At 36.6% G+C, this 26,371-nt stretch overlaps 1 protein-coding gene and 2 pseudogenes across 1 annotated transcript in view; 1 reads left to right on the top strand and 2 right to left on the bottom strand.

The window, feature by feature from the left end:
- The first annotated feature begins 3,536 nt into the window (after positions 1-3,536).
- On the top strand, positions 3,537-5,369 carry LOC103218870 (protein BTG1 pseudogene; annotated as a pseudogene).
- A 12,278-nt stretch (positions 5,370-17,647) lies between these two features.
- PZP (PZP alpha-2-macroglobulin like) overlaps positions 17,648-26,371 on the bottom strand; it is a 59,047-nt gene continuing 50,323 nt past the window's right edge. The window contains exons 28-36 of the mRNA XM_007967547.3: positions 25,983-26,163; positions 23,438-23,661; positions 21,951-22,169; positions 21,648-21,775; positions 21,040-21,130; positions 20,426-20,494; positions 19,459-19,561; positions 18,376-18,417; positions 17,648-17,805 (exon numbers count right to left, since the gene is read on the bottom strand). Coding sequence (XP_007965738.1) covers positions 17,783-17,805; positions 18,376-18,417; positions 19,459-19,561; positions 20,426-20,494; positions 21,040-21,130; positions 21,648-21,775; positions 21,951-22,169; positions 23,438-23,661; positions 25,983-26,163 — 1,080 coding nt within the window. The 3' untranslated portion in view covers positions 17,648-17,782. The remainder of the gene's footprint in view (positions 17,806-18,375; positions 18,418-19,458; positions 19,562-20,425; positions 20,495-21,039; positions 21,131-21,647; positions 21,776-21,950; positions 22,170-23,437; positions 23,662-25,982; positions 26,164-26,371) is intronic.
- Positions 24,619-25,194, bottom strand: LOC103218850 (translationally-controlled tumor protein-like; annotated as a pseudogene).

Below are 26,371 nucleotides of genomic sequence, written 5' to 3'. Positions count from 1 at the left end.
AATTTTTTGAGGAAACTTCACAGTGTTTTCCATAGCAGTTAAACCATTTTACAATCCCACCAACTATGCACAAGGGTTTCAATTTCTCTCCATCCTTGCCAACACTTGTTACTTTCTTTTTTTTTTTTTTTTTTTTTTGATAGTAGCTATCCTCACAGGTGTGAAGTAATATGTCATTGTGATTTTGATTTGCATTTCTCTGGTGATTAGTAATGTTGGGCACCTTTTCAATGTTTATTAGCCATTTGTATATATTCTTTAGATAAATATCAATTCAAACATATTGTGCACTTTAAAATCTAGTTATTTGATTTTTTCATTGTTGAGTTGTGGGAGTTCTTTATATATTGTGGATAGTAACTTCTAAATATATTCTTTGTAAATACTTTTCCCCTTTTGTATGTTTCCCTTCACTCTTTTGATTGTGTCCTTTGATGCACAAATGTTTTCAATTTTGATTCAGTCCCATTTATCTATTTTTTCTTTGTTACCTGTGCTTTTGGTGTCACATCTAAGAAGTTATTGACAAATCCAATGTCATGAGATTATCTGATCTGTTTTCTTCTAGAAATTTTATAGTTTTAGGTCTTATGCTTATGTCTTTAATATAAGTTACATTTTGTAAATAGTGTAAAATAAAGGTTTAACTTTCGTTTCCAGTGTTCCCAACACCATTTGTCGAAGAGACTATAATTTTCCCAATGAGTGGTCTTGGCACCCTTGTTGAAGATCATTGACCATATACAAACAGGCTTATTTCTAGGCTATTCATTCTATTCCAATGGTTTATTTGTCTGTCTTTATGCCAGTGCCACACTGTTTTGATTAATGTATCTTTGTAATATGCTTTCAAGTCAGGAAGTGTGAGTCTAATACCTTTGCTCTTCTTCCGAAGTTGTTTTGGCTATTTCAGATTCCTTGAGATTCCATATGAATTTGGGGATGGATTTTCCTTTTAAAAGTGAGAGTTTACTATACATTTTGCTTTTCAATTTTTTAAATTAAAATATATATTGGAGACAGCTTTTCATGTTAGTATGTCTCTATTAAGAGGAATATACTCTTTTGAATAATTACATTTTATAATTTTATGTATATTATAATCAATCCCATAGTGATATTCAATCAGATTTTTGTTATTCTAGTTATCACCTCAGTGAGCATCCTTGTTTTTGAGGTGTAGTCTGTAAGGTAAGTTACTAGAGGTGAAAAAGTTAGATCAAAGGGTAAACACTGGGATGTAAATTCCACAAATGAAAGGAAGTTGTTCATTGCTGTATTCAGAGTGCCTAGAATAGTACATACTATGCCCTGTGTACAGGTGTTTGATAAATATTCAGTTAATGATGAAAGAGTACATACTATATATATTTATATATCTGTCTTTTATGTATGCTTATACAAATATCAATATAATTTATATACATATATAATTTATATACAATATAATTTATATATATATATACATTTCTAAATTTCTAAGATATAACTCTTGAGTTGAATCTCACAAAAAATGAGAAGATATTTTCCAAGCAGACTGTGGCAGACACTGCTTATTGGCTAAACTACCCACAACATCCCTCTCTCTAGGCATCTTCAAACCAGAGTGACTAAGGTGCTGTGTGGGCAATGAAATGTAAGTAGAAAACTGCTGGGTAGGGCTTATGGGAAGCATTTTCTTTCTTAAAAAGAAGAGTTGTAGTGGGCATACTCCTGAATGTCCTTCCTTCTTCTTACTTAATGGAAAATAGATGTGGTATTTAATATTTCAATGACCATCTTGAGACAGCAAAGTAACAAGCAGGGGGATGAAGGTCTGCTTGTTAAGGAAGTCTGAAAGATAAAATGGGCCTTGGTCCTCATCAGCATTATTGGGCAATTCTATCAACCTTGGAACATCAGCCTATGGACTTTCCTATTTGTTTAAGCAACTGCTAGTTGCTCTTCTGTTATTTATTGCCAGAGGGATTCCAGCTGATACAAAATATTTTCAAGATAAGTCAGTGTGATAAAGGACATGGGTTGTGAAACAACATAGGGTGTTAAGTAATCTGCAAGTACAGAAAGAAGGTCAGCTTGACTGTGGCTTGCTTAGGGATTAGGCTAAAGAGAGAGGGAGAGAGTCAGAGCCCTGTGTGCCATATGAAAGAATCTGGATTCCATTCTGCAGGCAGTTGTGTAGATAATGAAGTGAGTTAGGCACGAGAGAAACATGATTTCTCTGGCATGAATATGACACACACATTGGAGAAGGGCAATATAGTCGGCAGGGAGACCATTCATGGGGCTAACTCAATGTTCAGTTGAAAGAAAATGAGGGTCCAATGTAAGATTACAACAGTGGGAAGAGTGAGAAAAATATGTATTTAAAATGTATATGATGTGACCTAATTACTACTTTAATATGTATCGGCACATTGGAGAGAGAAGTTGTGTTACTGCAAATTATCACATCTGAAGCACCATTGAGGTAAAGGACACAATTTTCTAACAAAGTATTTAAAGAAAAAATTTCCACCTGATTAATCATTGGATGTGTATCCAATTACGAAACACTACTTATCACAAAACATATCTTGATTTCAGAGATGTGAAAAGACCTGCCTCTTTGAATCAATGAAAATGGGTATAGCTAAACTACTATTTATAGATACTGTATGCCAGGCATTGTGATAGGCACTTTGCTTATTTCACTTAGTGCACTCAAAACTTTATGAAAAAGTTGTGGATTTTTTTTTTTTTCGTTTTAGAGATAAGTAAAGGATGATTGTAGATTTCCTACTAGGGCAAGTGCTGGGTTGTGTTGCTAATAACAGATAGGGAAAGTAGACATATTGAATTTGAGGTTCTTTTGAGATATCCAGTGAAGCTATTCAGTAAGGAGCTGGGCACAGAGTTCAGAAGTTGAAGAAAAATTGATTAATTGGGTTCAGTCAATATTTAAGGGCTGACAATGAACCAGGCTCTTGAATTAGGTACTGGGGATGTGTGGCAAGTAAAGCAATCAAGTAGAGAAGATGGATATTATTTAGTCAGTTCACAAGAATTTTAAAGCCTATTTTGTATCAGATACTCTTCTGTGGTGAAGAAAAACCACATGTTCCTGTCATTGGGGATTTTACATTCCTGTGGAAGAATACAAGTCAAAGTATATAAACAAATAAATTAAATAAGGTAATTCCATATGGTGATAAATGCTGTGAAAGAAAAAATTGTTTCTTTTCTTCCCTGATTATCTAGGGAGATCCAACATAGATTGTGCATTCAGGGAAGACCTCTCTTATGATATGGCATTTAAGCTGGGAATGATCCTTGCAAAAAGAGAGAGGGCAAGTTACACAACATTATAGGCAGAGGGAAGCATGTGCTAAACTCCCCAGACAGAAATAAAGTATTCAAGATTAGAGAGAGGGCCAGTGTGCTGACACATCATCACCAAAGAGGGGAATAGTATGAGGCAAGAGAATCACGGTGAAAATAGCAATCTGGGAGCTACCTATACATGCTATTAAAAGTTGTAGAAATGAATAAAGAAAATGTACAGTGCAAAGAACAAGGAGCGTAGATCTAAATCTAGAGGAATCTCAACATTTAGAGGTCTGATAAAGAAGAAGATATCCAGAAACGGGTCTGTGAAGGAGGGGCCTCAGAAGAAAAATAAACAAGTGTTATTTTGCAGAAATCAAAGGTAGAGATTGTTCTAGAAAGTATAGATTGTTGGGTTGAATGCTGCTGGCAAGAACCCTGCTCTCAATATCAACCTTGGTAGAACTGGAAGGAAGTCTAGGGAACGCTTCCTTCCCTGGTTAGACTTTGCCTGTCTTGGTCTCCATAACTATCATAGCAGAATTTCACAAGGGACTACAGAATCCATGGTGTTTTGGAGGAGAATGCCATTTCCAATCTCTCCATCAGTCCCCACCTCAAGTGCTTGACTCCAGTCTCATGATGGAGGCTATAATCCAGACCTCTTTGTAAGAGAAAATAAACTAATGCCCACACACGCATACATCTTTATTTACTTGAGTTGCTACAAGAAAAAGACCCCCAGGTGTCTTTCTTTCAAAAATTTTATTTTATTGTGGTACTTTTTAACATGAGATCTCCCTTTTAATAAACTTTAAGTGTACAATACATTATTGTTGACTATACGTACAACGTTGTAGAGCAGATCTCCAGAGCTTATTTACCTTGCTTCACTGAAATTTTAGTTCCGTTGATTGAAAACTCCCCATTCCCTCTTCCATTTAGCCCCTGACAACCAGTATTTTACTCTTTGGTTCTATGAATTTGGCTGTTTTAGGTAAATCATGTAAGTGGAAACATGCAGTATTTGTCTTTCTGTGACTTATTTCACGGAGCATAATATCCTCAAGATTCGTTAATTTTGTCGTATACAGCAGAATTCTCTTCTTTTTAAAGAAGTTCGCCCTTCGGTGCTGAAAATGCAACTGTTGGGATCTTCAGAGGCTGCGCAGCTAGGGGCGGAGGCAGCTGGGGAGGTCCTAGCCCTGTAACCACACCGCCGTCCCTCCTCTCTTCCTCTCGTTGGCCTCTTCCTGTACAAAACATAACTTTTTTACTTTAAAGAAAGAAAAAAGTAGCCGTCCGCCCCTCACGCCCTCTCTTCCTCTCTGACCTCTGCTCTGTGAGGAAGCCCTGGGGGCTGCTCAGCAGCTGGGGCAGCGCAGCCGAGCCTCGGCATTCCCGGGCCGCCCCACCCCTGCCTCCTTGCATCCCTTCTACCGCAGAGCCACCACCAGGGTAGGCAAGATGGCCACCGCCGTGTCCTTCGTCTCCAAGTTTCTCCACACCAAAGGGCTCACGAACGAGCAACAGCTGCAAATCTTCAGCCACAGCCTGCAGAAACTGCTGACAGAACATTATAAACGTCACTGATTCCCAGAAAAGCCATGCAAAAGATCAGTTATCTTTGTATTCGCACCAACCGTAAAATGGATCCTCTGGACAGGCAGCACAGCGGATTGGACCGAGCAGTCAGGAGCTGTTCAAGCTTCTCCCAAGTGAACTCACACTCTGGGTTGGACTCACGCTCACCTGAAACTAGGAGGTGTCTGTCCTACAGAATTGGAGAGGATGGCTCCATCTGTGTGCTGTATGAAAGCCCCACCAGCAGGAGGAGGTAGCACTCAAAACAACACCGACATGCAAATGGTAGACGGCTGAATAAGCTGTAAGGACGAAGTTCTCTTGGGCAGAACAAGCCCTTCCAAAAACTACAGTATGATGACTGTATCAGGTTAAGATGGATCATCTTATAGTGCATGGATAAATTTGATTTTTGCTTTGGATGGGCTCCTATTGGGGATGGATTATGGAATTTAAATCATGTCACAGCTGTGAAGATCTGGCCCAAGATAGAGCGGTAAACATTTTTTTAAAAGTTGACGATGCCGTATTTTGTACAGTACCTTTCAATAATTTAATAGCCTGTGAGTCCAAGTAAACGTTCACTTTATTTGCTAGGGAGTGAAGTCCTAGAGTGGTTTCAGCTTCTCCCAGACATACTTAAATTTTTACATCAGTTTCTTTAAAGAAAATCTGTATGTCAAAGAACCTTTCTCTGCAGTAGATCTTGCAGAGGAATTTGCACTATCATTCTTGAAAATTATTGTTAACATTTTTGGCACCTCAATAGTTCAACGTTTTAAACATGGTAGTACTGGAAATTTTACGACAAGACTTTTACCTAGCAAATATTTCTAAATGTACATAAAGACAAGCTAGCAAACATGACCTGGGAAAATGGTCAGACTTTGTATTGTGTTTTTGACCTTGAAAGTAGCGAGTGACCAGAATCTGCCATGGCAATGGGTTTTTAAAAAGACCCTTAAAAAGACTGTCTCAACTGTGGTGTTGGCACCAGCCAGCTCTATGTGCATGTGCTAGCTTGTAGTTGTCTAAGACAGAGTAGACTTCTATTTTAGAAAGTGGAGGTCTGGTTTGTAACTTTCCTGGTTAAAAGTATTTTCATCTATTTTGTGAACTTTGTTAATCATCTTTTATTTGGTAAATTATGAATGGGTATAAATTTGTAGAGTTCATGTATATTGATTGTGGCAAAGTTGTACAGATTTCTATATTTTGGATGAGAAATTTTTCTCTCCAATAAATTGTGTCTTATCTTGGCATTTAAAAAAGGCAATATTCCACTGTGCATGTGTGTGTGCATATATATGTGCATATATATGCATGTGTATATAACATGCATATACATATATACAAATATACAGGAATATATATACCATGTTTCCACAGCAGTGGCACCATTTTGCATTAACACCAACAGTATGCAAAGATTCCAGTTTCTCCACATCTTTGCCAACGCTTGTTGTCTTTTATTTGATAATAGGCATCCTGACATGTGTGAAGTGATATCTCATTGTGGTTTTGATTTGCATTTCCCTGATTATTGGCATTGAGCATTTTTTTTCATATACCTATTGGCCATTTGTATGTTTTCTTTTGAAAGATGTCTACTCAGATCCTTGCCCATTTAAAAGTCACGTTAGTAGTTTTTTTTTGCTGTTGAGTTGTAGGAGTTGCTTATATGTTTTGGATAGCAACCCCTTGTCAGATACATGGTTTGCAAATATATTCTACCATTCTGTATGTTGTCTTTTCACTCTGTTGATTATTATTCCTTTGCTTTGCAAGAGCTTTCCAGTGATATAGTTCAACTTCTATATTTTTGTTTTTGTTGTCTGTAATTTTGTTGTCATATCCAAGAAATCATTGCCAAGACCAAGGTCATAAAGCATTTCTTTTATTTTTTCTTTTATCAGTTTTACAGTTTCAAACCTTACTTTTATGTCTTTAATCCACTTTGAGTTAATTCTTGTGTATGGTGTAAGATAAATATCCAATTTTATTGTTTTGCTTATGGATATACTGCTTTCTCAACACCAGGATAGTCTCTACAAAGTCTCTTCAACAAAGAGACTATCCTTTCCCCCTAGTGTATTCTTGGTACCCTTGTCAAAGACCAGTTGACCTTTTATGTGTGCGTTTATTCCTGAGGTCTCTATTCTGTCATTGATGTTTGTCTATCTTTATGCCAACACCATACTGTTTTGATTACTGTGGTTTTGTACTAAATTTTGAAATTAGGAAGTGTGAGTCCTCCAGCTTTCTTCTTTCTCAAGATTGATTTTGTTATTTGTGGTGTTTTGTCATTCCCTATAAATTTTAGGATTTCCTTTTCTATTTTTGTAAACAATACCAATGTGATTTTGATAGGGGTTGCATTGAATCTGTAGATTGCTTTTGATATTATGGTTATTTTAACAATAGTAAGTCTTCCAATCAGTGAACATGGTATATATTTTTATTTGATTGTGTCTTAATTTCTTTCATCAATGTTTTGTTTCCAGATACAAGTCTTTCACTTCCTTGGAAAAGTTTTTCCTTAAGTGTTTAATTCTTTTTTGTGCTATTGTAAATGGGATTGTTGTCTTAATTTCCTTTTCAGAGTTTATTGCTGATGTATAGAAATGCAGCTGATTTTTGTATATTGATTTTGTAGCTTGCAATCTTTTGTGTATTAGTTTTAACAGTTTTTTAAAATGGAGCCTTTGGGATTTTTAATACATAGTACAATGGCATCAGCAAACAGGAAAAAGTTTATCTCTTCCTTTCTGATTTGATAGCCTTTAATTTATTTTTCTTACCTAACTGTTCTGGCTAGGGCTTTGGTACTATATTGAATAAAAGCAGGAAGAGTGGGCATGATTGCCTTGCTCCTGTTCTTAAAGGAAAAGCTTTCAACTTTTCACTGTTGAGTCTGACATTTTCTATGGGCCTTTCATATATAGCCTGTATTATTTTGAGGTACTCTCTTTCTATTTCTAGTTTCTTGAGAGTTTTTAATGTGAAAGAATGTTGAATTTTGTCAAATGCTTTTTCTGCATGCATTTATATAATCGTGATGTTTTTCCCTTTATTCTGTTAACATGGTACAAATTTATACATATTGAACCATCCTTGCATCCTGAAAATAAATACCACTTGGTCATGATGTATGATCCCTTTAATGTGCTGTTGGGTTCTATTTCCTAATATTTTTTGAAGAATTTTTGCATCTATATTAATCAGAGATATTGGCCTGTGATTTTTTTTTCTTGTAGTGTCCTTGTCTGGCTTTGGTAGTAGAGTGCTACTGGCCTTATAAAGTGAGTTTAGAAGGGTCCCCTCACTTTTTGGAAGCATTTGAGACAGATTGGCACTTTTTAAAAAAAAATGTAGTAGAATCTACCTGTGAAGCTATCTGATCCTGGGTTTTTATTTGTTAGAAGGATTTTTATTATTCATTAAATCTCCATGCTAATAATAGATCTTTTCAGACTGTATTGTTACTTTTGGCATATTTTACGTGTTTAGGAATTTACACATTTCTTCTAGGTTATTAAAACAGTTGACATATTTGTTCACTTATGATCATTTTTATTTCTAAAAGAGCAGTTATAATGTCTCTTCATTTCTTTTTTTTAGTCTAGATAAGAATTTGTCAATTATTTTTTTCAAAAAATCCACTCAACCTCTTTGATTTTTTTTCTTTTCTTGTTTTATTTATTTCTTCTCTAACTTTTGTTCTTTCTTTCTCTCTGCTAATTTTGAGCTTAGTTTGTTCTTTTATGAAGTATAAATTTGGGTTGATTATTTAAGATCTTTGTTCTTTGTTAATGTATGTATTTATCACAGTAAACTTCCTTCTTAATAGTGCTTTTGCTGAAGACCATAATTTTAGTGTTTTTTATTTTTGTTTTCATTTGTATTGAGGCACTTTAAATTCCTTTTTGATTCCTTCTCTCACTCAATGACTGTTCAAGAGTCTGTTGTTTAATATCTATGTATTTTTGATTTTTCCAGTCTTCCTTCTGTTTTTGATTTATAGTTTAATTTCATTGTGGCCAGAAAAGACACTTGGTATGATTTCAGTCTTCCTAAATTTGCTATAACTTATTTTGTGACTTAATATGTGACCTATCCTGGAGAAAGATCTGCGTGCACATGAGAAGAGTATGAATTCAGCTGCTGTTTGGTGGAATATTCTGCATATATCTGGTCCATTTGGTCTATTGCATTATTCAAGTCTGCTGTTTTCTTTTGGATATAGATTTCTGTCAGAATGATGTATACATTTTGAAAATAGTATTGAAGTCTCCTACTATTATTTTATTGCTGCCTATTTCTCTTTTCTGTTTTTCCAATGTTTGCTTTGCATATTTAGGTGTTCTACTGTTGGATGCATATATAATTGTAATTGTTATATATTCCTGTTGAATTGACCCTTTTATCATTATTTCCCTTTTTGTCTCTTGTAACAGTTTTTAAGTCAAAGTCTATTTTATCTGATATAAGCATAGCCACTCCTACTGTAAGAGTTAAAGAAAGAGGAAAGAAACATGAAAAGTGGCTCAACAGTCAAAGACAGGTTTATTTTGGAGAATAAACCTGAGAGAGGATTCTGGCCGATTTCGGTCAGGCCCACTTTCTCTTACAGACTAAGAGTATTTAAGGGTTTTAGGGCAAGAGAGTTTATCACAGGCTTGGAATGTTTCTGTGTAGAGGAGAAGTTTATTGCAGGGTTGGAATGTCTCTGGTTAGAGGGGAGGTTATCTTGGGGCTGACATCTCTCTGGCCAGGGAGGAGGTTATCTTGGGGTAGGCATGCCTCTGGTTGGGGAGGAGTTTATCTTCATGTTAGAATATTTCTGGTCAGAGATGTCATTTGTGGTTTATGGCCATGCTGACATTAGCCATTAGGCCGATGCCCTTTGGGGCGCTTTTTGGGTAGTTGTAAGTGAAATGTCCATGACCCTGTCAGTTAAAAATCTTTCAAAAAGATTAATTAGGCAGGGTAAGAACATTAGTCCTAGGCATATTAGTAGGGGAGGGCCCAGGAATGGGATGACCCATGCTGTGGTTTTGTTTCCAAACCAAGAATCCATTTGGTTGTTTTGGAATTCCCTTAGCTTTTTTGGCCCTTTCTTTAAGTTATTTAGCAGCATTTCTAACTAGGCCCGATTGGTTGAGATAGAAGCAACATTCCTTACCTAATAAGAGGCAGAGGCACATGTTTGGAAAGGGCCATGTGTTATTTTCTGCTAGTAACCATTATTAAAAAATAAATCATGGTAGGAATGGTTTGCTTTATTATACTTGGTTTAATTATTTGCATACAGTGCAGCAAGAATAATTATTTGTTACATAGGCTTTTTAAACTGGCATTGATGGAATTTTGTTCCATAGAAGGAATCTGAGATAAGGCCTTTTAAAGCTGAGCCCAGTCATGGAATTGTACTATTAAATACCTATGAGTTGGGTGAATTCCTCTCCTCTTGAGGTTCCAAGATAATTTGGTGGTCCTGGCCTGTCAGAAAGTAATATTCTTTACTTACCACAGGTCAGAAACTCTCTACAGGGACTGTGCACATAAAATATGAGGCCAGTTTCCCAAGAGCTTTATTGGCCCCATAAGTCAAGTTTGATTCCTTAAAGGAGAGCACACCATTCCAGTCAAAGCCTTGGTAAAATAACCAGTTTTTCAGATTGTGTTCTGTTACAAAATAAAACAGATTCTTATTGCACTTATGCAAGTAACTATATTACCATAACTTAAAAATCCTCAAAAAGTCAAAAAGATTACTTTAGTCTCTAGAGACCAAAAACAAGACAACAATTGTTTATGGATGACAAAAAGTTTTATGGTAGCCACAGTTAAAGTCACAATTGACCATGATATCTGTTACCTTTGTGGCATGCAATAATTTTAATATAACAATTAGAATTAATACTGATAACATACCCTGAGATATATCAGAAATATAGGAGTCTCTTATAACTTTGGAACACATACCAATAACATATTTATACAAATATAGCCCAAAGAAAGTCAAACACCATTTTATATTTGACAATGCTTCCTGTATGATTTTATACCAAATAAGCCAAATTTTACCTTTATATTAGTGTGCTATTAATGTTAAACTCAATTTTTAATGGAACGTTGTAGACACATTTACCCAATTTTAATGTTTGACCATAAGGTAAGATTTCTATAGACCCTTTTTAACCCTTTATAATTTTTGTTAAAGAGCAGGTTAGTGCTTTAAGAGAAACCCATTGTGCTTTTATTTTAATATCAGTTTACAGAAAAAGTAGACGATACCCCTTCAACTTTAGCCAGCATATTTACACACAGAATTTCCTTTACAATTAACCTTCAAAAACTTGCTTAAACCTTCATTTTTATTTTATTCAACTTAAAACAATTCTTTAACCTTTTAATCTAGGTAAAAATCCACATTCTCATGCCTCCTTATAATCTTTTTACCAAAAGTATATGTAAACTGTTTTTTCAGTAGTTTTAAATACATGTTACACTGTTAACTTTTAGCAACCTTTACTTTTGTTGGTAAGTTTGGGATTTTAATTATGTACTAGGTGGAAAGCTTAGGACCCAGACAGAAGTTCAGATAAAGTCTGACTTATTCCAGCATTTAACTCCATGTGTCCTAGGTCTTACCTAGCTGCAAAGCAGGCAAGTTGTACAGCTAAGAGTTATATGGCATTTTATAAAGCATTCAGGAGGCCTAATCACTTTCAAGTTGTACAACATTTCTTGCATAAATTCCCTTTTATAAATTTTTTATGACTTACATGGAAAATCTCTGACGTGCCTCAACTTTGATGTAAACATCTCTCTCTTTAAACAACCAGTTAATTTACTTTAGGACAAGAATTTACCATATATGATTCCTTTTAATATAAATTCTCTTTTCTTTAATATCAAAGATGATAACAGTCCTTTCGCAAAACAAACTTCCTTCATGTCTGTGGACTAGACTGCCTAAGGCCACAAGATTAGAAGTTAGGGTATTTCACTAAATAGTTCAAGATGAAGCTATCTTTATTAAACCAATATTAATGTTTCATTTATTAAAAAGTTACACAAGCAAAGATTATTCTGATTGGGCTGAGTTATAGTTTTGTAGACTCTATGCAAAATTTTGCCACCTTATAGTATTTGGCAGAGATAAGTTTGAAATTGCTTGATTAATAAATGCAAACAAAAATGTATGTGGGCAATTCTTAAAACATTTCAAATTTTACTGTACCAGTACGTTTTAAAGATTAAAGTCATGTGGACTGAAAGGTCCTACAGTTTTTACTTTTCCCTTGAAAATATTTGATTTAAGCACTTATTTTTCTTAGGGCAGTTAATTAGAGCTTTTCAAATAGACATTGCACACCTAACACATATATAGCCACACAGACAATCAGAAGAAAATCTAGTAGTTATAAGATTTTTTTTCCAATTTTCCAATTGGATTATTGGTCTTTGGGTGAGGCCCTTTAAGAACAGGGCTAGGAAAATAATTTCCAGGGCCTAATAAACAAGTATAGCTGGGAGACAAAGACAAATTTTGAGAGGTACTTATTTACCTCTAATTCCAGGGATTCCACAAGGAAAACAAAGGTTTTTCCCAAAATGAGATTTGGGGCAACTTTTGTTTTCCCAAGGAATCCCAGGCCACCAGAAGTCATTTTAGGGCCTTTCATACCTGCACCAAGAGTGGCAAGAAAGAATGAAAAGTAATTCAGTTGACTGGGAAGAAACGTTTTCCAGGAAAACAAGATTTATGAAGAGAAAAACATAAAGGCCTTTGAATATACTCATAGCTTGGACATCCATTTTAATTAAGCTGAGTGCTCTTTTTCATCAGGGGTGAGGAACAAGGTTAGAATTATATAGATAATATGCCAAGTTAAATTAAAGGATTGGGTTATGTACAGGAATTCCCTGTGATAATGAGAGGATTTTCAGAGAAAGATCCAAGGTGCTGTTTAATCTATGACAAATCAGATATGGGGAAAGGGACATGAACACAAGCAATACCTTTAACCCCAGCCACTTCCCAGAGTGGGAGAAAGGCAGAGGTGGTTTGACTGGTTGGAGTAGGCTTTGAATGAGTAACAGGTGGAGAAAGAGGAGGAGTGGAGTTTGAGGCTGAGGGTTCAGACAGGCAAGAAGAGGATGCAGAGGAATGAGGATAGAGAGGGCATCCATCTGTAGGGTCAAAAGGGGTTTCAGAGGAAGGGGTTTAGAAGGAATGAATTTCAGAGGAAGGAGAAACCTGGGGAAGGTTTTTATTAAGAAGAATTTCATGAGGGGTGCAAGCTTGACACAGAGAGGGTCAGGATCTAAAGTAGAAGAAAGCCTGAATATTCAGGGAAGAACCTCTTGCCATTTGCAGTTCCTGGTTATAAAGTTGTCAAGGTCCCTGAGAATTTGAAAATCAAAGGTGCCATTTTCTGGCCATTAGCTGTCATTGTCTCATTTGTATTGGGGCCTGGCCACGTTGCAATAAAAAGCCAAACACTTTGGCTTTATGCTTCCCATAAACCAAGTTTGGCAAGGCTGTGAAGGAGACAGCCCAGTGGAGAGGACATAGGAATGTTGGATTGTTGGGCACTCATGTAGACTGGTAAGAAGCAGCCTCGGGTGTCTGTTTTTGTTTTAGGTGTCCCCAGACAAAAGACAGACCCAGAATCCTCTTTCTAAAGAAGACAATTAAGCTGAGAAGAAACTGGGTGTCCCCAAGATTTCTTCTAGCCTAGTCCCACTGGTCCTCTGAGGATGGGGATGGCATTCCTGACTTTCCTGGGTACCATGAGAAAGCCAGGGGAAGGCAGATCTTACCAGTTGGCTGGATTAGTGTCCAATATTGGATGTTCCAGTTGGAATTGGCAAAGAGCCTCTTGAACTGGAGCCACATGAGGAAGAGAGAGAGAGAGAGAGAGAGAGAGAGAGAGAAAGAGAGAGAGAGACAGAGAGGAAGAGAGAGGGAGAGGAAAGGGAGGAGGAGGGAGGAGGAAGGAGGAGGAAGGAGGAGGAAGGAGGAGGAGGGGACAAGGACTAGAGAGCAAAAAATACCCATTGTGGATGGTCAGAAGTGGATTCCTGAGACCTTGACAATATCCTTAAGTATTTGATTATATGTTTCTAGAAGATAAGGATTATTTTTCAAACAAAAACATAAGCACAATATTATTGTTGTATATAAACATTTAGTAAAAATATTTCATATCATAAGTATTCAAATATTTAGCTGCCACAAATTTCTAATTGCTGATTAAATGTCATAATTTTTTTATGTTGTTTGAATCAAGATCTAATTTAGGTTCATACTTTGTGATTATATGTCTTTTAAATCTCTTTTTAACTTATAAGTTCTTTCTCTTTCTGAGATAATGTATTTATGGGAGAATTTGCAATGTTTTCTTTCATGTACAAATTTTGCAGATTACATACCCATTATATAATTTAACATGTTCCTTTGAATTCTGTGTTTTCTGAAAATTAATAGATAAATCTAGGCTTAAGCAGAATTAGCTTTGATTTTTTTGGGGGGGGGCATTTTTGTAACCTCACAGGTAGTATTTTATTCATTTATCAATATCCCCTGAGTATCTATTTCACTTTTTGTAATGTTAGAAACTGTTGGTGTGCAAGCCTTAGATGCATTATTTCATTATGAGCTGCAAAATGGTGATCTTGGAGTTCAGCTTCTATGTGGGATATAAAAAGCTGCAATAAAATGTTGCTTTCACTGTAACAAGGAGAAATAAAATGGGATAATATTTCAAAACTGTAACCTTTCTTGTACTCATCAGTGATCTGAGGTTGCAAGGTAACCAAGTGGAATAGATTGATTAATTCTGAAAATGTTCTATAGGATTTGACCATAAATAAAAATTGATCAAGCTTTGCCATTAACATTTGTGCATTTTATGGTATATAAATTATATCTTAATAAAAGAGAATTCCATAGCAAATCTTTTTATATGTAACTAGTTTATGTAATAATATATATACATTTTTAATAAGAATATGAGACCTAGAAACAAACTAAATATATATACACACACATATATATCCTATATATGTATATGTATCTTATACAGAAAAAACTTTAAAATACTGAAACACACATAAGGAGACTTGAAAAATGACAATTAAAAATAAATAAATACAACCTGTTCTTGGATAAGAGAACTCAACCTCGAAAAGCTGACTGTGTTCCCTATGTGAATGCACACATTTGATGAGATTCCAACTTTAAAAAAAAAAAATAACAAAGTTGATTCTAAATTTCATATGAGAAAATAAAGGTGTAGTTGAGAAAAATAAGAGCAATGATGAAGAACTATCCCTATGAGATATTAAAATATACAGTTATGACAATTAAAATAACGTGATATATGAATACACAGAGAGAGCAAAGAAACAGACTAGAAATTCATTAAATACCCCACAAAATATGTGGGAATTTAGTATAGAATAAAGGCATCCTTTCAAATTAGTGTGCTGTGAGTGAACTATTTAATAAAAGCTTGTGAGAATAAGTTGTATTTATGTTTCACTCCTGTGTGGAATTTCATGCTTTTTTCTTAATTATCTACTGTTGTCCCTGTAAGACAATTATGTATTTCTTCACCTTGTCATGTGGCTTGTGAGCCTGCCTGTGAGAAAAGTCACAGCACTCCACCATCAATCTTATTATTAAAGCATTAAAGCCAGGCTTGGTCATGTGACTTGCTTTAGCCAATAGAATGTAAGTGAAATTGACATACAACTCATTTGAGCAGAAGCATTGAGTCATTGCTTGATTCAGTTATTTCTCTTTTCCCTTTTCCAGGAGGATGGCACATTCTCATAAATAATACTTTGAGCTAGAGTTGAAACTGACTCAATAATCCCATAGACTTTTATTTTGGATAAACATAGAAATTGACCTTTCTGGTCTTAAAACTTGAAACTTACATTTGTTTTATCTGACCTCCTTCCTCAGGAAAGGAACTTTAGGCCTCTCAAAAGAAAGTATAAAAGAACTGAAACTCACCAGATCACCACATCCAGACAATGAGACATTGGTTCCCTCATTCATCATAATTGCTTCCTTGTCCCTCCCTAGTTTCCATTTTCTTACAAGTTGTTACATTTGTTCCCTGCTATATAAACCCCTGGTTTTAGTTGGTCAGGAAGATGGATTTGGTACTGAACTCCCATCTCCTCAGCTGCAGGACCCAATTAAAGCCTTGTTCCTTGGCAATACTTGTCTCAGTGATTGGCTTTCTGTGCAGCAAGCAGCAGGACCTAGACTGGACCCCTGGTATTTCAATAACAGAATCTGTTGTTATTTTCATTTCTCAATGAGAAAGCTGAGGCAGTGAGGTTAAACAACTGCCCTACAAAGGACATGAACTCAAAAGAAGACATTCATGTGGCCAACGAACATAAGAAAAAAAGTTCAACATCACTAATCATTAGAGAAATGCAAATCAAAATGACAATGAGATACCAGCTCATGCCAGTCAAAATGGTGATTATTAAAAAGTCGAGAAACAACACATGCTGGTGAAGTTGCAGAGAAAAAGGATTGCTTGTACTCTGTTGGTGGGAGTGTAAATTAGTTCAACCATCGTGGAATACAATGTGTGGCAGTTTCTCAAAGATCTAGAGGCGGAAATACCATTTGACCCAGCAATCCCATTACTGGGTATACACACAAAAGGATATAAATCATTCTACTATAAAGATATAAACATACATGCACGTGTATGTTCATTGCAGCACTCTTCACAATAGCAAAGACATGGAATCAACCCAAATGCCCATCAATGATAGACTGTATAAAGAAAACATGGTACATATACACCATGGGATATTTATGCAGCAATAAAAAGGAATGAAATCATGTCCTTTGCAGGGACATGGGTGGAATTGGAAGCCATTATCCTCAGCAGACTAACAGAGGAACAGAAAACCAAAAGTCGCATGCTGTCACTTATAAGTGGGAGCTGAACAATGAGAACAAAGGGACACATGATGGGGAACAACACACATTGCCGCCTGTAAGGGAGAGTTTGGGGAGGGAGAGCATCAGGAAGAATAGCAAATTGATGTCAGGCTTAATACCTAGGTGATGGGTTGACCTGTGCAGCAAACCATTATGGCACATGTTTACCTATGTAACAAAGTGGCACATTCTGCACATGTACCTCGGAATTTAAAATAAAAGTTGAAGAAAAAAAAGAAAGAAACCCTCACCGGGGGAAGGGATAGTGGAAAATAAATAAATAAATAAATAAATAAATAAATAAATAACTGCCCTAGTGGCTTCGTTGGTGAGGCAGGGATGGAATCAAGATTCAAACCTAGGCAGTTTGGCTCTAGTGTCTAGAATTTAACCACTGTACAATACTGCCTCTTTCCAACATATTCTCCATTTACTCCAATCATTTTTGCCTCCGGTCAAATCAATTTTTGATGCTTTTGCTTAGGATATTCTTTCTCAAGAAATATTTATGCCTTCCTAATTATTAATCAGTACTACATACTTTTGCCTTTAGCTTCTAAGTAAAAGCTTCCTAGACCAAAGAACATTTTTTTTCTAATGTCTCTTAGAACTTGATTTAAAATTATCCTTGATTTGACTTTATATCCACATTTGGAATACAAGCAAATACGTTACACAACTGTAACCTTAATAGTATTTGAAATAATATAACTCATCATGTGAACATGCTATTAATGTCTGAAGAATGAATGACGCACCAAATGATTGTTTGACCAGAAATACATATTTATTCAGCAAACCTTTTTAGTGTCTATTTTATAGAGACAAATAGCGCCATTCCTTCTAAGTAAATGTATAGGACAGAGAATCCAGCAAAATATACAGCCTCTATGGTCCTCAAACATTTCCAAGCTCTGTATCTATGGAGAAAAGAAAAACGTAAGAAGGTTGTAGGGTTTCCTGAGGAGCATTCAGTTGAGTGTGGGCAACAGAGTGAGTTTACACAGGGTCAGCAAACTTTGTCTGTGAAAGGCCAGATGGTAATTATTTTAGGTTTATGTGTCCTGTGGTCTGTCATGACTAATCAGCACACAAAGGCAGCCATAGACAATATTAATAATAAGTGTGGCTATGTGCCAATAAAGCTTCATTTACAAAATTAAGTGTAAGGCTAGATTTGGTTTGAGGGGTGTGATTAGTTGACCACTGTGTTGAAGGAAGCCCAGTTAGCTGTGAAGTGAAATGTTGCTTTTAGAGATAGCTGTCCTACAAATAAACAAAGCTTATTGACTTTTCTGGGAGTGAATATCTGAAATTGGAGAGTCCACTACAGAATAGGCTTGCTACGCCGCAGTTTCGTCTCGGTGTGAGGACATGCCATGTGGATTGTCTCCGATGTAGGAAAAGCACTGTAGAGAATTTAAAATGTAGGGGCTCTTGGAGAGTGGGTTAATGCCATCTAGTACTGGTCATAAGCTGTGACCTCTTACCTGTGCTGCAGGGGGCGATATACTCAGCAACCACTGACTCATCTGAAAGATACATTGGGTGAAGGAAGAAACAAAAGATCTATGAACTAGGGACCGTGGTAAATCTGTCTAGTCACTTTACTACTGGAGAAAAGCATGCCCTATCAGAATTGTCAAAACTTCATGTAAATAGACCAGAATTAAACAGGATCATTAGCATATTTATATTTTCTTTCCCTGAGACCAGAGATACAGATTGAAGCCTATTCGATGGCATATGTCCAAATTTTAAATTCTTGGGAAGATGATCATAATTGCATTAATCTATAGTTCTCTCTTCCATGACCTCTCTGCTTCTATTCACTTTGTTCAGCTTGCTCCCTTAATTCCTTTTCTAAGATTATTGTTCCAGCTTGAAACACTCCTCCTACTTTTATAGACCCCTAAAATTGCATTCATCCTCTAGGATCCAAATCAGATCTTTCTTCCTGTTTGTTCTTCCTGAACACCAGCCTTCTGTGCTGTTTTTGCCTCTCAAACTTATTGCTTAGCTCACTAACACTCATTTGTCACGAATAGTCTTTCCTTGTTATATAATCTTTTCATCTGTATTATGTTACCTATGTCTCTAAACTACTTGAAGGCAATGACTATATATTATCATTCTTTTTAAATTCTTCAGTTTCTGACTCCAAAAACACTAATTGATAAATTTGTTCAGTAAATGTTTTTTGTTTTGTTTTGTTTTTTCTTTTTTTTTGAGACAGAGTCTCGCACTGTCACCCAGGCTGGAGTGCAATGGCGCGATCTCGGCTCACTGCAACCTCTGTCTCCTGGGCTTACACAATTCTGCCTCAGCCTCCAAAGTAGCTGGGATTACAGGCACACACCACCACACCAGACTAATTTTTTGTATTTTTAGTAGAGATGGGGTTTCACTATGTTGGCCAGACTGTAGTAAGTCATTTTCATAGTATATATCTTGGAGGAAAGAAACAAAAGATCAATGTTGACTAACTGGGCTAAGAACAGGATCAACTGTCACAACAGGATCCATTTCTTGGCTCTGGTTAAGATTAATTGTTTCATTTTTCTCTCACTCACCTGTCTCATAGTAATCGTAGACTTTAACAATTGCTGGCTTCAAGTCTCTTACTGGGATGTCTTGCAGAACCGTGAAGGAAAAACTTAATGTCTGGTTTGTCACCTAAAAGGAAAAGTGGGAGTAATCAATAACCTAGAAAGCCTCCTTTCTCTCATGAGCAAACATATTCTTATTGTTCTTTGACTCTTTTTTACCAGTGTCTTTAGGTGAGCAGACATTTGTGGATGTCAAGACGGGTTTTAGAATGCATCCTGGGGAACTCTATTTACAGTCAACAAATTTTCACAAATTTTCTTCTAAACAATTGAGACAACCCTATTATTTTGTAGTCCCTTGGTATGAGATTAAATCTTTGGGCCCATGTGAATGTGTTCTAAGCTGGAGAAACATGGTTTCATACAACCTGTAATTAAAACCACAGAGTATTCTTTCTGTTTGGATACATAAAACATTTTCTTTATTTTATGGTCTTATTTGAAAATATTCATAAAATCCACATTTTATTTTATGGTGACATTTTAGAATGTTAATATTATCACTAGTCAACCACTGGGATCATATTTATTCATTTTGTGGAGGTGGTCTTTAAAATAACAGGAATGCATGATAAACCTTTAGTCCTATTGATTTATCACTTCAAATTTAATATTTATTCATATTGTTGGGGAGTGGGGTTTTTAAAACAAAAGGAATACATGGTACACCTTTTGTTCTATTGATTTTATACTTTAAATTTCATGGAAATACTCATATTCCAATTTTAACATAATTGAAAATAAAGCAGAACACTACATGGAGTTCAAAGGAGATTTCCCCTCTTATTCTTCTTGGAATAGAGAAACTTTCTGGAAGGACATTGCTAATGATTGTTTTCCTTATATTACTGACTATTTACTATTCTAGGAGAGAGACTCACTTAGAAAGACGACCTATATGTAGTCTCAGCCAGGATGTCAGAGCCCTCACCTGTTCCACGTAAATGAGGACATGGTTGTTGCTCACTTCTGTCCGGCTCACGGAGCTAGATCTTTCAAGCTGGAGAGAATTGGAAAACTCAGAAAGTTAGAGAACAGATGTGACAATGCTGTGAGATCTAGAGCAGATTGTAATAAGGGACAAATGGTCGTTCTCTGAAGAGAAGAAAGCTAATTGTTTTCAGGTCAAGAGTTCCACTATTCTTCAATATCCAAGTAACGCATTAGATCCTCTGGCATCTTTGATAAGTTTAGTTTGCGTTGATTTTTTCCCTTCCCAAACTTTTAGTGCATGTCAGTCAGTTTGGGATTTAAACCATATCCTATCTTTCTTGGGTGGTTTTATTGTTTTGTGCTCATGTGCTTTAAATTCCTAACTAACCTATGAGTGACCTAAGGGTAGGGACTCCTTGCGCTTTTCTCTAGTATCATATATGTCCCTTAGCTTAGGGCCAAATAAATAGTTCATTTACTTCCTGGGTTTGGGGAAAATATTTTTTTTCGAGGCACGATGATGTTGACATGGTTTTGATATTGGTATGGTCTTAGTTTGGAGATACAGATCATACTTTTGTGTGAAGTCTATTAGGATTAAAATACACTTACCATTTTTACTGTTGGTTTCAGGGGAATAAAACCAGATACCATCTTTACATCAACAATCACCATATTGGAAGCAGGACGGTTTCCTGTGTAACTGTAGTGTCAAGGAAAAAAGAAGTTAGGGTTTTATACGTAAAAGAAAGCCAAATTTCTGCTTTCAAGAGTCACCTTAAGCCTGTCTGTCTTCAATACGTTGTCCCAGCAATATTCTACAAAGGTCAGTGTTCCCTGGACATGTGCAACATTGACATTGGACACATGAATATACATCAGATCTGTCACTTGCTAAAATTACAGATGTTTAAGCATCACCCCAAAACTATCAAATCGAAATCTTTGGTGGTGAATCTTGCTAACTGGCATTTTTAACATATCTATGGTTTTTGCACACCTCATGTATATGGTTCATTTGTGATTTAGTATATATTACTTTTATATTTTTAGAAGAGAAAAGATCACGTCATAATGATGAAAGGTTAAATTCATTTATAGATATATCAATTCTAAATTATATTAATCTAATAACATAGCTTCCAAATGGACTATTAATTTTTGGTAATTCCAAGTTGCTTTGGGGCCAAAGATCAGGTGATGAGGTCAGAATGTCTTACCTGATGGTCAGTGAGATCTGGAAGCTGGTGTGGGCTTTGTGTCCATCACAAGTTTGGGGCACAGTCTGCACTTTTAAAGCAAACGGGGAGTCCTCTTTCTCTGGAAGAGTATTGTATTTCATGGATGTCTGTGAAACAGCAAAGACACTATCAGTTTCTCTCTTTTTCTGGGACCCCCTCTCTTCCTCATTATTTAATGTCTCCGGAGGTGCCCTTTACTTTCTCAGGAAGGAAGGAACAGAGTTTCCATTTCCGTTGGCAAGTTTAAAGTTGACTCTCACCCATATAACTTTGGAGCCTCACCTGAAGATACACACATCTTTCTCCAGTTACTGTGATAACATATTCTCCAGGGAGCTCTGGCAGTGAGATCTGCTGCAGTAACAGGAGGTTGCTGTTGTCTACTTGGAAATTTGTGGAAAAGGTCCGTGAATCCTGAATGGTGACTTGTGCAGTTTTCTCAGTTCTGGTGAAAGTGACTGCTCCATACCTGGACAGGGCATGGAGAGCCACCACTGTGTCCTGGAAGAGATGAGAGGACAACCCCCGCAAAGAGTAAATTTTTGATGTCTGGGGTTTTCCTCCAAAGTCTGTGTTAACCTGCCATGAGGGAAGCTGTCTTTTTACCCCTAAAGTAGATCTTCACTAACTGCCTTTCCTTTTTCTCTGCCTTTCAGGCATTATCAAAATCATGCTGCAGTTTCTCCAAATGAAATAAAAGGCTAATAATGTTTATTAATTTCACAATTTATTTTCATTGATAGTCCTTTTGGATATGTCCTTCAAAGAATAGGTCTAAAACTAAGAAGTTAAGACAAAAATAGTGATCATTTTTAAGTAGATGATTGATGATCAGTTAGATGGAAGAGGGATACTATACATAAAAATGGTATGAGACAAGTTGCACTTTCTTGAGTTTCTTTTCACCTTCATCTAGCTTGTTTTCATTTCCCCTACCTAATTTCTCTGCAAAACAAAAGTTTCACTATGTAGATCCTAACTGTTGAAAGAAGACAGGTAGGAGGGAAAAGCCAGACACTCTGGATGTTTAATACAATCATTTATACTCTCGATAAAATATTTTTAGAATTATGCTAGAAAAATAAATTTTCAAGAGCTTCAGCTTAAAAAAAGATCAACTTAAAGAGAAAGTAAGAAGAGCACTCTCAGGGAAAGTAGAAAGGAGTGAAGAGGCTGAGTTCCTCGGAGTAGTTGAAATGGAACTTTTCATTCTGAAAAGATTAAAGTGGATTCTACTTAGTCATTGTGCTTTTAATTACACAATTTTTGGGAGACACATCTTAGAGGATTTCTTGTTAGATTCTGAAGATGTCTGGAACGTTGATTCCCAACTGGAGGAAATTTTTTCTTGTTTCAACTGGAAGTGGGGTGCTACTGGCATCTAATGGGGAGAGGCCAGGGATGCTATTGAACATTTTATAAGGCTGAGGATAGCTCCTTTTACAACGATGATGTGTCTCCGAATGTCAGTAGTATCGATGCTGAAAAACTCTAGTCTAGAATGTGTCCAATGACCACAGCACGGCTTTAGAGGGTAAAGATGCTCCTTGTAAGTCTCCATGTTGCTAACATATTAACATAGGGCTTAGTGAAAATTGTTGTGGAGGATGTCTTAAGTCTTTCCTTTAAATTCCCATGGTCCTCAAATATTCCTAGATACTTATTCTATGATTTAATAATTGCCTTCTCTTTTCTATTAACTGTTCTACTTTTAAGCCTCCCAATTGCCAAGTGAACTTGGAGCAGAAGACTCTTTGGGAATCACTGACCTGGGTGGAGGAGAAACCGCCCTGAGAGTTCTGCTGCTTCATGATCCACTTCACAATGTTAGTTGCAGAGGTCAGGTCCCCTGAGGTGGGGGCTGGCTGGGCCGTGAGATAAGCGAGGAGCACATAGGATGTCATCTCCACCTCAGCAGAGGGAGCCTGGGGTTGGTAAAAATGCCCCACTGGTGCCTTGGGTTTCTGAGGTCTCTCCCAATGGACGAGATTGTCTTAAGGGTAAGAAAAAGGAGATAATTGCAACTCGTAAATAAGTAATTATAACTGGTAAATAAGAGAATGCACATTCATAATACATAGAGCTGAAAATAATACAGGAGAAGCAAGTTCTTCTCTGTCATAAACTCCTAAAACTCACTAACTCACACTTTTATGCCGAACTTCGTCCTGTGGGATGACGGTAGGGTAGGTTGATGGAGGAAGAAGCATAGAGCATACTCACCAATCTCTCAAATGTTATTTTAGTTGGACTGATGGAAGGGAAAAGTGGTAGACAGAGTTCTTTCATTGTTTGTGATATTTCCTGAGAATTGCAGTATAGACTAGAATATAAAACCTAAAATGACTTTTGTGATGCTCTCTCTGGCAAATAGAGATAAAAATACTTTGAAAATGTTATTGAGTTTTCTTTCTTTTTGTTTGTATCTCTTTTCTTTCTTTTTTTTTTTCCCCCTCAACTGCATCGGTCCCTTTTTGTTCTTTTGGTAACCTCTTCCAGAGTTAACTACTTCCATTGTAGGTGATGAAATGTATAAGGCCCCACTTCAAATGTTGGCACTGCTATAAGCATGTTCTTTTGTTGGCACTGCTATAAGCATGTTCTTTCCCGTTAATTCAACTCAGAATTAAAACTTTTGATTCTTGTTGTTCTTGTACTCCAGCCTCAGATACAGTTTCCACTGTAGAAGTTATCTCATGGCAGTCGTATTCTTTCTAATAGTGGTCTACAACCAGACTCTAGTTTCTCCAAGAACACTACAAGACAGATTGAGTTTAAATATGTACTAAATTATATAACAGTCTTTCAAACAAGTTTGAATGCATTTTATTTTTAGACAATCTTTATGACATTTTTTTCCTTAAAAACATGCCTCTGCTGCAAATAAATCATGGTCAAAACAAACGAGGATCTCAAGATGACATCAGTTCCACTTGTCTAAGTCCTGGTGTTGTGTGGATGACAAGCAGAAGCCAGTTATGATGACAGGTGATACATCCAAAGTAACTGCCAAATTTGTTAACAATTTTGCATTTCTAAACCATGGAAAATCATCTATGGAGTCACACCACCCTCACGGTAGTCCAGCAGAGGCACCATGCTGTGTAAGTTACTGTTTTCACTAATAAAGAACTGGTAGATTTTATTGCTTCTTGACCTTTTGGCTAAAATCAAGTGAAGAATTGGTAGTTTTTGAGATTGGCAAGAGTGTGCTTGATTTGTTCTGCAGCTCCTGTCATAAAAGGTTTAACTCCTTCTGGTCTCTGTTCTTTAAGTTTGTCTTTGATTTTATGTCAGCTTTGATGTTCTTGTAGGCTTCTTTTGTGAAGTTGGTTCCTGCATGTGATTGTTCTTGACAATATCAACACCGATGATTACTCTGCTTCCAGTATCTACCTTCGCCTTGGGAAACCTCAGTGAAGGCATTTCCACCAATAAGCGAGTCATCAATGTCACCCTCTGTCCTACTGACCATCTTCCTCTCCACCTCCAGGCACAGTCCTTCCTCCATCTCTGGATCTTGTAAATGTCAGAGAATATCTCAGCGTGGCTGATGAGATCCTGGTAAATAATTACGATGGTAGCTGAAAGGAGACTACAGCAGCGCTAGCTTAGCAGGAGCCCGGAGCATGAAGCCAGTGAGCATGGTGCAGCCAGGACGGCGTTGGGTGGGGGGTTTAGGGGGTATGCAAGAGCTGTTGTACTTCTTTTCATTCAAGTAAGTAGGCAGAAATCATGAGAAAATGAATATATTTGTCTATTATATTGGTTTTAGCAAGTAGAAATAAAATTCCACATTTTATCAGCAGCATTACATCTATTATGTTCTGTTCTGTATAACATATGCAATCCCAGAGAAAGTTTTATAAGAGGTGCTCTGATCTCACAAGGCATGACTTGGCCAAAGAATTACAGTTGAAACTTGTGGATTTCAGCAGGAATATATTTCTCCTCTTTTTGTAGAAGCAGTGTAAATGGAAATGGAAATTTGGTACCATTTGCTGTTTGCTCTCACCTTTTTTTGCACACTTAAAAAACACTTTTATTATTTATTTATTTATTTTAAAATTTAATTCAATTTAATTTTAAGTTCTGTGGTACATGTACAGGATGTGCATGCTTGTTACATAGGTGTGCCATGGTGGTTTGCTGCACCTCTCAACCATCACCTAGTTATTAGGTCCTGCATGCATTAGTTATTTATCCTCTCTGCTCTCCCTCTCTGCACCTCCCAGACAGGCCCCAGTGTGTGTTGTCCCCCTCCCTGTGTCTATGTGTTCTCATTGTTCAGCTCCCACTTATAAGAGCTCTCACCTTCTTTCACAGCTTCCTTATCAAGTGAGTTCAGTATTTCTCTACTCTGATCTTGGTTTCCCACTAGGGAAAAAGCATAGGCCAGCAATGCCTTGGTGTAGACGTGGCTCCCATGGGTCCCCTCCTTTGCTACATTCCAGGCTGACTCCAGGCAGAACAGGGCATTGCGAACAATAGAGTGCTGTAAAGGCAAAAAGGTGGTTGTATCAAACTAGGGTGAATAGAGGGTCTGCAAGCCGAGAGCTGGATATTGACATTCAGATGTTATTAATGGATTTCAGACAGATAGGCAGACAGCTAGATATTCATCAAATTTAAATAGAAAAATATTTCGATCTCTTCACTTTATAGTTCAATTCTAAGGAACAAGACTAGAGAACCTGTTTTTA

The sequence above is a fragment of the Chlorocebus sabaeus genome, chromosome 11, assembly GCF_047675955.1.
Source record: "Chlorocebus sabaeus isolate Y175 chromosome 11, mChlSab1.0.hap1, whole genome shotgun sequence".
NCBI lineage: Eukaryota > Metazoa > Chordata > Mammalia > Primates > Cercopithecidae > Chlorocebus > Chlorocebus sabaeus.
Note: the sequence above shows the minus strand (reverse complement) of the source record. Positions and strands in the feature narration are given on the sequence as shown.